The sequence below is a fragment of the Ammodytes marinus genome (assembly GCF_949987685.1).
Source record: "Ammodytes marinus genome assembly, chromosome: 1".
Taxonomy (NCBI): domain Eukaryota; kingdom Metazoa; phylum Chordata; class Actinopteri; order Uranoscopiformes; family Ammodytidae; genus Ammodytes; species Ammodytes marinus.
In genome coordinates this window covers 33119047-33135352 of record NC_137230.1, presented here as the reverse complement: position 1 = coordinate 33135352, position 16306 = coordinate 33119047, and the positions used below count along the sequence as shown (strand labels likewise).

The following is a 16306-nucleotide window of genomic DNA, read 5'->3' as shown; positions in this document are numbered from 1 at the left end:
CGCTTCATTGATAGTCAGAAGAATATGTTTAATAAAAATAATTAAACCTCAATTTCCTCTATAGAACTTCATAGAAAGTAATCCAATAAATTACAAATGACTTTTTAAGACGAGTTTTCCTGCACTACATAGAGAATTATTTCAACTACATAGACCACAATTTGTAAGTATTACAACTGTCCAATGAAAAAAAGAGACAAAAACTGACCAGGGGGGGGGGGGGACATATTTAGGATATTATCAAGCTTGAAATAAAAATACAAAAACCAAATGGTGCTAGTCTTGTCATCTCAGCGATTACAATGTAAGACAACTGAAAGAAAAACCTCCATGTACAGCAGTAGTGTGTTTTATCATCCCTCTTGCATATCGCTCATGGTTTACTTGTCTGTGTCTTAACGCAGATTCAACACTGCCTCTCTAGCATAAGCAGTGCTTTGGGACTCCCTGTGTATAGTACAATCTAAAGAAAAAAAAAATGTAAAGAAAAAATCAAAGCAAAAGCAAAAAAGTCCAATCTTATGTCTACCATTTTTTTTTTTTATCTTCTTCCATTTGTGTCCCATCAAGCCATCTTACGTGGGGCCACAACATGTAGCAAAAGTAATCCAGATCACCTACAGCACAAGAAGCAATGGCTGGGTGTTTGCATAAGGGCACTACAAGTTTAAAGAGAGCAGAGGTGCAGATATACAAAATGACAGTGGCGTGTTCAAGTCCATTACTCAGACATAGAAAAATACTGTACTGTTAGTAATGATATAAAAAAAGAAAATTGCAATTGCATTGCAAGCAAAACCCATGACGAGGTCTATGTATATATAACAGGCATACAAGAAAACCGCAAAACATTAGAAATCAAGACGTGTTCAACCACTGGGCTGCTCACTTTCACCCACTTTTAGAGAATGATGCTACAGCAATACTTGAGAACTAAACAGACTTGAGTTAATTCAGTGGGGTTTTCCAACATAGGAGGAGGAAGGGGGGGGGATCTGTTGTCCCCATGAGTCCAAACAGAAACCTCACCTCAGGAATAATTTAGTTTCTAACAGTCCACTGTGTGTAACAGCAGTCCTAGAGCAAGCAATGTTATGCCCGAGAAAAATTACAAAAGGTACTTCGGCTTGCGTGAGTGAACTCCAGTGTGTGTGTGTGTGTGTGTGTGAGTGAGGCGACCATGAACAAATACGCACAAGTGTGGACGCTGAGCATCCAACCGGTTAGTTCGTCAGACAGAAGATGAATGAGAGAGTGAGGTACGGGATAAGGGCACTTCTACATCTAGCTGAAGCTCCATTGAACAGCAACACAAGAATCCAGGACTGAGTGAAATGACACACAACCCAGCTACAAACTCCCAGCAACAAAAGCTGCTAGAATTAAGCCAGCCTGTCTGCCACCGTGTCAAATGTAATACTTAAAAGACATGTTACTGCAATCTCAGCCAGGGTTTGTACTATTTTGTGCTTGTGTCATGTATGGTCTTTATGTAAGACTTTTGGTAGACAGATGGTCACGTAACACAGATCTGAAAAGACTGGAATTTCCTCAATTTCCAATGCGACGTGGGGTGAACTTGCAAGGCGCACAACATTCAGACTGGAAAGTGATGGAAGCAGAAGGGACCAGTTGAGTACAGCCAAACAGGACAAGACAGTGGAAGCTCTGTGAGACAAGGACATATTGGGACACAGACAGCGAGAGAAACACAACCCCATGCACATGTAAATCTGCACAGTGAAGCCAATCCATTTGAGGTAAGATGCATTCAAATATACGCCGGGGCTGTAGTGAGAATATCCATGTCATCAAGAATCCAGAATCACCAAACTCTGTCAGGACCTCAAAGGGCAGTTTTTTGGCACACAGTAAAATGTTGTTTTTCTGTCCCCTACAACTCGAGGACTTTATTAGACTCTGTAGTCTAGATATCAACAGATGTGCAGAAGTGAATGTATATTATGCCTACTGTGAGTGGCTAAAGTGCGCCTTGGACATGTTGAGACATGTTTGTAAGGTGATGGTGAAAAAGAGGAGTTTGTAAAATCAAGATAAACCATAAAAGAAAACATTGATTATAATAATGACAGCGGACAATTTAATTCCGATAGATTTTCCTTCCCCAAAAATTTAAATTAAATGTTAGAGAGGTGGCTTTAGGTAATCCTTCCTCCAAAAAATAAAAAATTAAAATAAAAAACGGATGCAGAAAATGAACTTCCACAATGTGAAATGATTGCGAGTGAGGCTGTGCACTGGGGGGTGGAACATGGCAGACGGAGAATCTACAGCTTCAGTGACATTCATTAGCTGCCCAAGTTATTGCTGACATATCCAACGTATGATCTGCAAAGCATAAGTGTCAACGAACCTGTAAAAGTACTCACTATTTACAAGAGAAAACCAAAGTGTTTGTCAAGTGTCATTCTCCCAACCCACCAACAATCAAAATATATTAATAGTACAGCTCAACGAGCATGTTGATGTAGTTTCACTTTTTTAATAAAATTAAATCCTGACATAATTACAATAATGCCTTTTTTTCTTGCCATTGTACATAATTGTGTGGTACAAGTTCACAGAGTTGAGAAATCTACTAAAGTTTGACATGCAAAATGTCTCAAAACAAGACTGTACCTTTGTGAACAAGAAAACTGAAATCTCATTTCAGTTCTCTTTAAGTCAGTTTTTCCTTCTTTTTTTTAAAGTTTTTTTTCAAAGGTTTTTGTCATCTTTATTACACAACATCTCAGTTAGTTCTTGTATTTACATGTAAAAGAAATCGCAACATAAGTGCTGGAAAAAAAATCCATATATATGTGAATATATGTATACATTTCTAGGCGATACATAAATAAATTTATAATTAGATCATTGGTAAAGGATCAGTCCTCGTCACTGGAGTCTGAGTCATCCGAGGAGCTCGAGGAACTACCAGACTCTGATGAGGAGGACCCGGCTTTCCCCAAACCTTCAGCGCCACGGTTTGCTTTTTGTTCTGCTGACTCCTCTTCCTCCTCCTCCTCCTCCTCCTCTTCTTCATCCTCGTCATCCTCCTCTCCGCCCTTCTCTGCCATTGGTCGCTCAGTCTCCCTGGGAAACAACTGGGAGACTGCAGGCTGAGGAGGAAGTGTGGTGTCACTGTTTGTGCTCTGTGTGGCAGCGGACACCGGTAGATTAAGGCCTGGAGTGAGAAGCATCCCTGGGTAAAGCATACTGGAGAGTAACAAGGGGTTAAGAGACAGTGGGTGGCCGGAGGCAGCTGAAGCACTTTGTGGGGTGGTGGTGGCGGTGGTGGTGGTGAGGGCAGAGGAAGCAGAGCTAGAAGTGGAGGAAGTGGTGGCGTTTGAGCCCTCTGTCCTTTCTCCTTTGCTGTCCGAGGTGTGAGAGTGTGAGTGGGCTTTAGAGGCAGAGTGCTCCTTTGCGCTTCCCTTGGTCTTCTCCTGGGAGCTTCCCGTTCCGTCCGGAGCCGTTTTCCCAAGCAAACTGCTCATCCCGAGCAGGTTGGGCATCCCGGCCATGCCAGAGAGCATCATGGGAAACATGGCGGCTAAGTTGCTGGCGGCTAGGTTGCTAGCGTCGGACGGCAGCCCCATCAGGCCCGCGGTGAGCTGCAGCGACTGTAAGCTCTGGAGGTTTTGCTGGAAGGCCTGCAGGCTGCTCAGGTCCAACCCAGAGAGCAGGCCGTTGGCTAGCAGGGGGTTGAGGCCCAGGGCAGAGATTGAGGGGTGGGGGGCTGATGACGAGGCTGCTGCTGCTGCTGCTGCTGCTGCTGCTGAAGCCTTGGCCAGAGGGTTCTTAGGTCGACGCCCACGCCGGCTCACCTCCTCAGGAACGATGGGGCCAGTCAAGATCCGGTCAAACATGCTCTCTGGGAGGTAGCCCTGGAGGAAACAAGGAATATATAAGAAAGTGAAGTGTAAGTAAAGGCAGAGCATCACTTCTACATTGGCTGGCAGTCAAATAAAGGATTGATTTTAGAGTTGTATTGTTTGGTTTTCAAACTCTTCATGGCTTTGTACCTAAGTACATATCAAAACTCATCTGCCCTCTTTTTTCAAGTCATAGAACACTCCGCTCTTCTGACCAGCAGCTCCTGTCTAGACTTGGATCAAGATTAAAGGGAAAGGGTGATCTAACTTTCTCAGTAGCCGCACCAAAACTTTGGGACAATCTATTTTTTTTCAAATTAAATGCAACCCGTCTCTGTTGAAACTTATTTTGATGTGACATAGTTCCAGTAAAAGAGTTGTTACTGTGTGACTCACCGACTGTTTGACAACATCAGCCCATTCAGGTGGAACTCCGTACTCTGGGTTCTCCTGAAGGAACCGGCATAGCTCCTTTAGAGGAGGAGCGAAGGCTCCACCAACCTATGGGGCAGAATAAAGGCAACATTAACACCTGGCATGATACAGCTTTTACTAAATACTGCTTCCTTTACAACCTTAATGAAAAAGGCAGAAGAATTGTAGCAGTATTATATGATTTACTATTGTTAATATCCCTAATTAGGATGAAATGAAAGTTAAAGTCTGTCAAAATTATTATTAACAGAGCCACAACCTATTTTTGATAATCCTCCTTCTGTACACACACACACACACACACACACACACACACACCTTGCGTGCATTTCTCCTGTTGATGATCTGGACCCTCTCCTCTCCAGTCAGGCTGTTCACATCGATCTTGTTGGGGTTCCTGCAGCGGTGCCTCTTCTGTTTGGGCCGACCGTCCTGGAAGTGGAACTGCATTTGCATTTTATTCATCCCCTGGACAGGAAATGGAAACATTGGTCATATTGGCAGAAAACTTCTAACGACAGTGACATTTCTGCAAAAGCTCCAATTAAAAAAAGTATATGTAAAAGCCATGTTCTTTTACTATTACAATGGAGGAGAGAGAAATCACTCACAGGTATAAAGGCTCCCGTGTCTTCCACAAAGCCCGGGTGTTCTTGCATCCACAGTTCTAGATCTTTCCTCCGGGGGGCGTCGTCCCCAGCTAGCCGGGTGCCATCTTTGAGGTTGATGACGGGCACCCTGCTCTCTGTGTCCCCGGGGACCTGTATGGAGCTCTGGCTGAAGCCCGGGACAGGAGCCACAGCCATGCCTAGCTGGCCTATACCCCCCCAACCAGGAGGCATCTGGAGACACATGGGCACAACACATTCATTATGTTACAGTTCATCATACACAGCAAACATTTGTTATTTTCAAGCTCTGGTACATTTTGAGATGTTTGGCTCCCTTATATTATTCGATTAATTATTCAAACAATTCAGATTTTTTTTTAATAAAAACAACAATTATTTTGATGTGAGTAATCAACTGGAAATGTTCATGATGATATTATCTATAAGTTGTAAAATGTACCCTATTCAGCTGCATTGTCTCAAACTTGTAGCTGAACATTTGTGTCACCATAAACCTGTATGAGCTGACCTGATCAGGAGCGGCAGGCACTCTGCTCCTGTTCATAAAGAGCAGGTCCATCCCCTCCACGTTCTTCCTCCGGCCTCTCCTCCTCTTCACCACTGGCTGGCCTTCTAGCACTCCGTTCAGCCTCATCTGACCGCTGACATCAGGAGGCACTGCAGGAGAACAAGGCAGTTAGCTTTACACTCAACTATGACTGCATAATTCAAATGGTATGAAATTTAAGGCTCATTTACTCTTGGATTCATCCCTTTCTTGCATGAATTACAGCACACTTGGTCAGAGTTTTTTTTTAATTAACTTCTTGAGGTCTTCAAGTAACAAACTATCCTTTGCTGCCATCTAGTGGTGGCAAAGTAAAACAGGCCGGCCTCAAATCAAGAATCCTTTAGGTACTGTATTTGCTTTATTTTCAAATGAAATCACACACCAGTCTGGTAGCTGCACTGCGGCTTGGTGATGTCGGCCAGGCCTGTGTCCGAGGCGCTCTGCAGCTCGTGGAGCCGGGCCAGGTACTGCTGCTGCGCCTGGGGGCCCTCCTCCTGCTCCAGGGGCCTCTTCAGAGGGAGACCCTGTTTCTGGAAGGTCAACTTCAGACCTCCCTCCTGCTGCACACACGCAAACAACAGTGTCAGAAAACTACAGGGAGGTATTTAGTCACAAGGAGGCAATTTATGTTCATTTCTTTCTTCCTCCTCAGATTGTTGATTACATATGGGGTTTCCAAATTATTTAAGGATCACAAATTAAATGCGTCATGTGTTATTTTCATTAATAAATTAGGTAGGTGTGCTTGTTTTTATCGTATGCAAATAGAGTATGATCTCATATATATGAATTACATCCAATTGTTAGTAGTATTGGGACACATGGACACACAGTGGGTAGTGGCTGGTAGGGCGGTGTTGGTAAATCTAATTACAGTTTGGACTGTAGTGGGAAGCCATGCCAAAGAGGTAGCACATACACTTTTTTTTTGTGGCATCAAGCAGCAGGTGATTGAAGGTTCTGCCATGTTAAAAGCCATACCATTAAAATATCAAACAGAAAAAAGTAAATAGAAGGAAGTCTGAAGCCTGCCCAAGTTAATAGCTACTTTGCCTAGGAGCGTATTAGAGAACACCCACAGCCGAGGCCTCCGTTTCAATCAGATTATAGGCAAGACCCCTTCAGAATAGGAAGGCCTCAAACTCAACCTCATTATATTGTCATGACTGAGTGATTTGTGCCTGTGTAATCGCAGCCTCAGAGCCCGATTCAAATTGAGTGTGTGGGGGAAAAAAGACGAAGGCTGCTATTAAATTAGTCCGTCCTCCTGCCGGGCAAGTCAAATTCACTAATCATACCCGTAAGGAAAGAAAGTAGAAAGAGAAAAAAAACAAAACCCATAGAAACATGCTGAACATGGCAGCTAACACCGGACATGGGTGGCAGCAGCAGAAGTAGGTAGGAGTCCTAGTGGATTAGGGCGAAGCGGAGAGGAGGTGGTAGGAGGTAGGAGGAGTGGGAAGAAGGGAGAAATCAACATACATCGTTGAGTTTTACTGAGAACTCCTTGTTTTCTGCAACATGCTCGGTCACCTTTGACCCCTGTGGCGAGGCAGAGGGGTCCTCTGACAGGCTGTTGGCGTTGTCCAGTAGCTTGGTGGTGTAGAAGGAGGCCACGGCGCCTCCCGGCTCGTACACGCGCCGCGTTCCCGGCCACTTGCCCTTCAGCACCGCCTGGCAGATGCTGTCCAGGCGGTTGATGATGACGCGGTCCTGGATAAACCACAAACAGCACAGGGGGGGTCAGAATAAGTCCTGGAATCAGATGGAATTTTTTCGCTACCCACAAATGTGCTGGAAGATTTCATATATATTGTTTTTTCCAGACTTTCGTCAATATATCAATACTGCTATTGCTTATTGATACCAATACCAATACATATAGATACTGTTATTAATACTACTCTATTAAAACTCAAAAAAAAAGAGAGACCATAGCAGCACCGTTTGTCAAGGATTTAATCGCTATTTAAAATGAATGAAGTGTTCAGATGCGGACAAAACGTGTACGATGAATGAATGCTTTTTGAATGAATGAACATTACGGTGTACATGAGTACAGTATAGTATAGTTTACCTTGGGCCAGTAGGAAGCAGCGAGCATGTAGCCTCCTCCCTGGAACGGATGTGACGAGTTGTTGGCGATGCCGTTCTCAGCCACGTGTGTGTCCTGCGTCTCGTCCTGTGTGGCGCTCAGAGACGCAACACTGTCCTCGTCAAAGCCCTTCACGCCTGTTACTGCAGGCACTGACAGTGGGACAGGGACACAGATAAAAGTCACATTTTGCTCATGAATTGAAATCTTGTATAGATGATTTAAGAACCCTTCCCTTCTGCTCCCTTTTCTGTTTCATTTTAGTACATTTAATTTAATTTATATATTGACATATTCCCTATTCTATTTAACATTTTAATGTTTCCCTTTTTAATAATTTGTATATTACTGTATTTTAAATGTTATTGGGCAATACAATAATTAGTAGTATTGTTATTTTCTACAGAGACAATGTTTTGATTTTCTTGCTGTCTGGGTCTGTTTTCATAATAAGGTTAAATCCCCACAAAAACTGTGAAATATGTCTTTACTCCAAACCAAAATATCAATAGTTAATCCAGTAGTTTTGTTTGTTTTGCTCACCTTTCTGCTTGCCCTCCTCTCCTTCACTCTCGCTGCCAGAGGAGGATGAGGAGGAGGACGAGGATGATGAAGAGCCGGAGGAACAGGAGGAGGAAGAGGAGGAAGAGCTGGAGCCGGAATGAGAGGAGGAGGAAGAGGAGGAGGAGGAGGAAGAGGAGCGTGACGAAGAGCTGGAGGAAGTGCCTCCTGTTTCCGACTCCGAGCCGTGCCTCTTCTCTTTTCTCCCCCTCTTACTCTTCTTGGGTTTCCTCTCATTAGAGTTAGGCGTGAGGGGCTTGGTTCTCGCTGCCACCATCTGCTGCTCTATCTCCCCCATTGGTTCTAGAACTGGCTTCTCTTCTAGACCTGTGGGAGTCGCCGGGGCTTGAGAAGGGCTCCAGCTTTCCACCTTAATCTCCCTGCTCTCCTCCCCCTCGGAAACTGCTTCCGCTTTGGGTACGAGCGCGCAGGGCTCCCCGGTGTCCCTGTAGGCGGGCGGTGGAGGTATCGGAGGAGAGCCTGTCAACACTGAGCTGTTGGCCTGGAACTGAGGGTGTAGGTGTAGTGGGGTGGGTGTGCGTGATTGCTGCTGCTGCTGCTGCTGCTGCTGATGGTGGTGCGTAGCGTTAGCTTTTGTGTGGCTGTAGTTGCGTTGGGCAGTCATGAAGCTGAGTTCAGGGTCTCTGAGAATGTGGTAATCCGTGCGGCTGACTCCGTGCTTGGCGGCCCCGATGAGAAGGTCCCGGTCGTGGGCGCCGGCCTCCCACCACACGGGCAGGTCGGAGCTCATCTGGCACAGCGGCAGGCGCTCGTACAGCAGCGTGTGGCGGACGACTTGTTCCCGGACCTGGCGAAGCAGCTCCACTCTGTACAATGTACGGGACGCACGCTCCTCTGTGATTGGCTGGATGTTGAGAGAAGGGTCCACAGCAGAGTCTGGGAGGAATGACACAGAAGATGGTGTGAGAGGAAACAAGGTCCGATCTACTCTAGGTTAAACCCTACAGACCTGTTTGTGCCTGGAGTTTAAACATCACACTGTTTGTATTTCCGCCAATGATTAACCTTATCGGCTGGTCTTCCTCAGTACTGCTGACCCGGCTGGTTTAAGGTGCTACTGACCTCTGCATAATAAAAACCCTTACAGCCAGCAATGAGTGGAGCACATACTGTGTGTGGGACCTGAAGCTACTTTGAAATCTTTACAAAATACTTTATGTGAGTATACTACGTTGTGATATAACCCGTAAAAAAAACAACGTCAACAACTAACTCAATCTAGCATAAAAACTGTTCTGATTATAAAAGAAAAATGGGCATAATAGCAGAGTGATGGAAACCCAACTAATGTGGGTGACTGCAAATGACTACAGACAGTTGCCATGGTCCTCTGAGTGTGCCTCTTCACTACAGGTGTGTACAAATGAAAACTGACAGTCTGCATGTGTTTGAGCGTGTGTGTGTGTGTGTGTGTGTGTGTGTGTGTATGTGTGTTCATGTGTGAATAAACAAGTAGCCCTTCTGACCTCCTTCTTTGGGTGGCAGACGACACACCCTCCGGCACATGGCGGTGAAAGCACACAGGTATTTCTGCAGGCTCTCGTCAGTCTTCTTGTGCAGCCGAGCCATGGCCCTGAACTTGGCCCAGTCGAAGCGGCCGAGGTTTGGGTCAAAGACGACTCCAAACGTGGACACCACGCGGTAGAAGTCTGCCTCTTCTCTCCTGGTCCATCTGAGGAACGTGGAAACATTGACACCGTTACAATTTACAATACTTTTTTGTAAATATATAAAAGAAAAAAAGAATAATAATAAAAAAAGAAAAAAAAATCTCAATGCTAGAAAAAGAAGAAAAATAAATAATATTTTTTTTCTAATAAATACATTTTTGTTAAAATCACATATTTGTAACTGATCAAAACCTCGATGTTATGTCAACTTAACTTGACCCAAACATTGATCTCATCTGCTCTGTGCTCTGACCTTTGTTGTCGTTCGATCTTAGCAGCCATCTTGGGGTTGAGTGTGTCGTTGAGTGTGGTGGGCAGTGGGCAGAGTGGAGCAGACAGGGCCATGGTCTGTTGGGACTGTGTGGGGGTCTGGGTCTGGTGGATGTGGAGGATCTGCCGGCTCTTTGTGAAGCGCTGAGAGGCCGTGATGAGACGCCTCAGTCTGGCTGTGAGCACAGAGGACGAGGGCCAGTAGATGGTCTCACCTCCGCTCACTGGAACTGCATCTGGAACACAGTTACACACAGAATATTGACTTTTCATGTTTTTTCTTTTGTGATTTTAATGCGTTTCTTATCCTTCTTAACTTATCCAAATTTCACAACTTTTTCAGATCTATAAGGTGTGTTGGAAGCCTATATTTATAATCCTCATAGCAATGACAGTTGGCTGTGGTTTACAAGCCTCTAATACTAACCTCCGGCATTGTCGGTCACAACTAAGTCTCCAGGGGAAGAGGCGTCGTCCTACAGGAAAAGACAGTGTGTGTTTAGGTCCTACTTTAACCAGGAATATTAAGTTACAAGATTGTTTTTCAGGCTTTATTACACAGAGAGGATGATTTCCACATGCAGATTCATTATATGTATCAGAAAACAAACATGCATTTTTGTTTCACGTTGTCTTACCTCCATATCGTCTTTCATTAGGGTTGGAGCAGGCTTGTACTCTGGATCATCCACATCTCTACACACACAGATAAAGTTTGTGTCATTTTTGCAGTTGAAAACCAAAAACAATCCAAACTTAATCCAAGCACATTCAAACAGGGAACACATTATATCTTTTTTTTCAGGCTCAGGACCTGTGTGTTGTACCCACCCGTCCATGAAATCGTTGCCTCTCTGTTCTGCTGCGATGGCCTTCTCGTCTGGTTTTCCCACTCGCTCTATGAAGCACAGCGTAGGGTCGGCACGGATTGTGTTGTACTTCTCATAACCTGGGTGTTCACAGGAGCACAAGCAAACACCAGAGTTAGCAAAGGGTTATGCATTGGAAACTATTAGATAGGCAACACACACACACACACAAGCTGGAGGAATTCCCACAATCACCTGGTATCACCAAAAAACACAGACACTTTTACTTTTTAAGACAATTAGTCTCACAACAACTTAAAATGCTGGCTCTGTTTATCTATCATGTCAACTGGACTTTTTCCCCATTCTATAAAAATGTCTTCATTCAACTCTTCTTATTTGGATGGCCTTTGTACATAGATTAAATAGTGAGGGTTTCTTACCGTGCTTAAAGATGCCCAGCAGCAGACACTTGTCACAGATGACGTCCCACCACAAAGCTGGCAGCTCAGAATGGTCAGGCTCTGGCACCCAGATCTTTATATCACTACAGAACGAGGTGGAGGAGACTTAGACATATAGTACGTGGGAGAATATTTGTTGATGCACCTCATTTAGAGGCTAGAATTCCTCTATTACACAAGTGAATGTATCAATGCTGTTCTAATGTATTGTACTGAATAAGTAGAGGTCACCTTGGTTTATATTTACTGTATTTTTTAGCTGTAAATACAAACCTTTCTAACTGTTCAGGAGGCCTACCACTTAGCTCCCTTTGTAACTATAAAAAACCTCTCCTAATTGTCAATGGGGATTTTCCTTTAACGGTAGTTTTGATGAACCATTTTCAACAGCTCAGTGTGAAGGAGGCAAAATAATCCCATCTTTCACCAGCAGATGGAGCTCTAAAACCATCATATTCACTCGATAAGTCCTTTCTTGCTTCAACAGGTGGATACCATTTGCTAATGTACACTCTAGCCATTAATAAAAAGGAGACAAAATGTACGAGGTGGCTTTTTCACCCTGAGTTCGAAACTCTTATATTGCCGTCAGACGTATCTGCGCGGCTCTGTATTGTTGTATCAAATCTGCTAAAGCCGTCTGACCCCGTCTGTGCACATCATAATCCAGCTACTCCACTATCTGAACAGGTCATGTAAGCAGACGGATATAATCTTTGTAGACAATATACTGCTGGAGAAAGTGATCGCGTATCAAGAGTATCGGTAGAAAGTAGCAGTATACATTTTTTTTAAGAAAAGTTAAGGCAGGAAGTGTATGTAAGGTACATTATTTAAGGTAATGTTTGAATAGGTCGAGCTCACCTGGCGTCGCAGCCGTCTAGCACCGTCTGGGCCTGGCCTCCTATCACCTCTTGTTTCAGGTAGTAGAGCATTCTGACCCTGAGCAGCACCCTGCACACAGAAAACCCAGCGGTCACAACAAAGCCCTGACAGTGCAAAAAACGCTGAGCGGGCAGAACCAGCGCACAAACGGACACACACACACTGTACAGCTATACTTGTGAGAGCATTCATTGACATAATGCATTCCCTAGCCCCTTTCCCCAACCATCAAAACCTATTCTTAACCCTTCAACAGCCCTTAAAAAGGCCTGTCCACAAGTGAGAACCGGTAACAAATGTCCTCACTCCTAAATTGATTCTCAAATTGTTGTACACACACACACACACACACACACACACACACACACACACACACACACACACACACACACACACACACACACACACACACACACACACACACACACACACACACACACACACACACACACACACACACACACACACACACACACACACACACACACACACACACACACACGAATGGGTGAAATATATGCCAATTCAGCTGTAATGCTAAAATCTAACTGTATAATCCTGGTGCCATCATTTCACTGCCATACGCTCCAGCTACAGAATGCCCTAATGAATTCATGTATAATTCATGCGCCTGTAATCAAGGCCTTTTTTAGTGCGTACAGCTATACATTATAAGCAGAGTACAGGACTTCCACAGAGTACACGCCACACATGACTCACCATGATATGAGTGTACAGTAATACAGCCTAAAGCCTGATCTATTAACTCGCAATGATTGTGCCACTGAAGTCAACATTACGGCATGAGAACGCAGGCACAGTCAACACAGTCTTTTCTGTGTGCAGTCGTCATGTGGCGGTGCTCTGGCAGTGAGATGAAGGCTGGGAAGGTAGAGAGAGGGAGGCTGACTCACACGGGAGACATTAGCTCTGTGATGCATGATCACACATCAGAGCCAGCAGGGCTTTGGAGTGAAGACACAGTGAGTGAATGAAGCCCTGGCTGGTGTACCAGGCTATAACAACGTCTGCTATGTGCCTGGAGATTTCTGCTCATGGTAAAAAAAGGGGTTTCTGTGCAATGGTTTTGTCTGAACACAACATGATATCAAAAGGAAGGATTTTTGGGATGAGAGCAAAATTCTCTATGGAGGATGTGTATTGCCGTGGTGTAATTAGCCGTCATGCAATTATTCTTAACAGAATGGTTACATCTAAAAAGGATACAGTTCAGTCAAAATGAGCAGTGATCGCTGAATGAAACACCTTAATTAAAAACAGCTATTTGGAAACAAATGAATACACATTTGATAAGAAAAATAATTACTTTGCCTGGTACCTGTCTTTTGTCAACTCATTCTCAGTCAATAGAAGCATGGAGCACAGTTGTCTGGCACCTGTTGCCACACTAATGAAAAACTTCACTTAGCCAGAAGCTGACTGGCTAAGTGAGCTAAACCCCGCAATGTTTGTTGGATACTTAAATGTCTGACTGTCTGTGAATGCCACTTGACAACTATTATCGTCATTATCCCCATAAAAATCTTGCTTTCCAAAGGTACTTTTTCAACTATCTGCCCTAACAAAATAAACTATTTGAATGATCAAGATGCTGTAAAAAAACAAAAAAAATATATGCGCTCCTTAGCGATATTGTGCCATGCTTGTTTGTGCTGTGACATAAAGCCACCTGCCAAAGAAATATTTCATAAACCGATGAGAAATGGTGCAGGCAGGGTATCCCTACAAAAGGTGGCATGTGGCCTCATCTCTTTTTTTGAAAGAATTGTGGGCTGTCACCCTGAAATACAGCATACCAGGCATTCCATCTTTCTCATGTCATAATTCAGCCAAATATTGTTATGAATGAGCCAAAAAGCCTTCCCTGATTCAGCGATAGGACCAGGCTAAACTGCAGCCAGGGCCCTGATGTCTGTCTGAGTGATGGATGTTTGTGGTGACCAGTCTGGACTCGTAGCTCTGCTAAATCAAAGTCTTGAACTTCCTCCCTCCCTCCCCGCCCAGGAGCAGCTGCTGGTTCCTCTGCCTGTCAGCACAGCCCTTCATCACTCTCCTTCCAAGCCTTTGTTAGTCACTGTGTGTGTGGGGTGTGTGTGTGTGTGTGTGTGTGTGTGTGTGTGTGTGGGAGTGTGCGTGACCACGTGTGTGTGATGTGGCTCACTCAGAGGCCTGCAGAGAATCTCACCACAGTCATACACTCTCTCTTTCTCCCTCAGCAAATAAGACAAGTATGCATGACATGAGTGGCATGTATAGAATCCCGCGTGGGCTGTTCACAGGAAAACAATCCATCAAAAATCTGCGGAACCGGGAGATACTGAGTCACCCATTCAAACACACACAAACACCATGAAATTTTTATGTGCTTTTTCTCCACACTGTATCCTACACGCCAAGGCAGATTTACTGATCCCGGCTTCACATCTTTGCTACGGCAGCAAAGCATGGTGGATGTTTGTACAGTATAGAGCACAGGCACGAGACAGGATGATCCATGGTGAACAGAGTTTCTCAGCTGTTGTTTTTCAGATGTTTCTTTAGAAAACAGCCATAATCATCCTCCACTACCCCTTATCGATGTCAACATGTGAAGGAGCTAGGGCTGCACAATTTTGAAAAAAAAAAAAACAATAATCCAATTGCGAGTAGGGGAAGGTGGGGTGATTTGTGCAACTTTTTACTCAAAGTGATTTTAAAGTTAGGCCTTGACAGTTATGTCTCCAACTCAAATATGTACATATATTTCAGGATGTTGTGCATCCCTGGCAATAAAAACTTTGGATCTGGAATAAACTGTTTAAGAAATATAGCTTTCGGAAAAAAAGTTGTCTTGTCGCACAAATCACCCCACGTAGTGGGGTGATTTGTGCGTCATTGTGTCACAATGACAAAGTCACCATCATCATCTTTCTGGCCATCTGAACTCTCATCAGTGGTGTCGTTAAGTGGAATTGAGATGTCACTCTCTCCTGAGCTACTGTAGACTATCACTTTCTTTTGGTGACCAGCGTATACAGCCATGCCACTGGCACAACTCTCAGAAATGTACTTTGCACTAGTTGCTCCGTGCTTGTGGAACCAACTGCCACCTGACAAATGTGATTCCCCCTACATTTCTGCCTTTAAATCAAGGCTCAAAACCCATATGTACACCCTGGTGTTTCCTCCCCATTAACCTCTGCACTACTTACTTACCTCTGCACTACTATCTGTGTTTATGTGGATGTATGGGCTTTACGTCTTTTATTTTGGTTATTGTTATTTTACCTTCATTGTTTACCTACTGAATGCACTATGTACAGCACTTTGGACAGTGCAAACTGTCATAAATGTGCTTTTATAAATACATTTTACTTACTTACTTACTTATAACTCACCCAGGCCCTTGCGCACAAATCACCCCATCCCCAGAATTTTGGATAATAGGCATGATGCAGCAATTTAGGGTTGACATTGTGCTAACTATATAGACTCAAAGTGTAGCATACCAAAGCACTAAAACATGTGTCAAATGTTTTCAAACGTGTCTATAATTGTTCAGACACAATAATCAAAAAGCCTTGATCATGGAAATTTTACTTTGAAAGGCAAAACACAGTTTTTTGAGCTTAAATGTGCTTATATCTTATTCCTTGTGTCTCCCTTCTTTACAGGATGAGTCAAATGGATGGCTCTTCTTAAATATGTGGTCACATTTCCAATTTCTTCCACGGTTTTCTAGAAACAAGGGGTTTTGCAACTTCCAAAATGCACAAATCACCCCACCTTCCCCTATTTGCACTGATTGCAATTGCGATATCATTTTTGATACAAGAGGGAATGAAAAGGCTTACATAATTATTCTCCTTTTCAATCGAAAAACATGTTACAATGACTATGGTTTTTGGTTCACGGATTTTTGCAGTTATCTGTACCAAACGAAGATGTTTTCCAAAGCCTGTAGAATATGATGATGCGTAGGACCAGACAACTCTACAGCACCACAATAATTAAATTCAGATCACCATAATGACACACA

At 43.9% G+C, this 16306-nt stretch overlaps 1 protein-coding gene across 5 annotated transcripts in view; it reads right to left on the bottom strand.

Annotated features, from left to right (window-relative positions):
• Window positions 1–7: 7 nt before the first annotated feature.
• Window positions 8–16306, bottom strand: part of chd9 (chromodomain helicase DNA binding protein 9) — an 82173-nt gene continuing 65874 nt past the window's right edge. For 3 of the 5 annotated variants that reach the window (XM_080027555.1, XM_080027558.1, XM_080027557.1), the window contains 16 exons: window positions 12247–12336; window positions 11362–11465; window positions 10941–11058; window positions 10748–10805; window positions 10537–10585; window positions 10093–10345; window positions 9636–9841; window positions 8131–9045; window positions 7570–7739; window positions 6975–7205; window positions 5875–6052; window positions 5451–5599; window positions 4922–5152; window positions 4629–4778; window positions 4272–4376; window positions 8–3887 (listed from right to left, as the gene is read on the bottom strand). In XM_080027555.1, coding sequence (XP_079883681.1) covers window positions 2889–3887; window positions 4272–4376; window positions 4629–4778; window positions 4922–5152; window positions 5451–5599; window positions 5875–6052; window positions 6975–7205; window positions 7570–7739; window positions 8131–9045; window positions 9636–9841; window positions 10093–10345; window positions 10537–10585; window positions 10748–10805; window positions 10941–11058; window positions 11362–11465; window positions 12247–12336 — 4006 coding nt within the window. In that variant the 3' untranslated portion in view covers window positions 8–2888. The remainder of the gene's footprint in view (window positions 3888–4271; window positions 4377–4628; window positions 4779–4921; window positions 5153–5450; window positions 5600–5874; window positions 6053–6974; window positions 7206–7569; window positions 7740–8130; window positions 9046–9635; window positions 9842–10092; window positions 10346–10536; window positions 10586–10747; window positions 10806–10940; window positions 11059–11361; window positions 11466–12246; window positions 12337–16306) is intronic. The other 2 variants (XM_080027556.1, XM_080027559.1) reach the window with 2 other exon arrangements.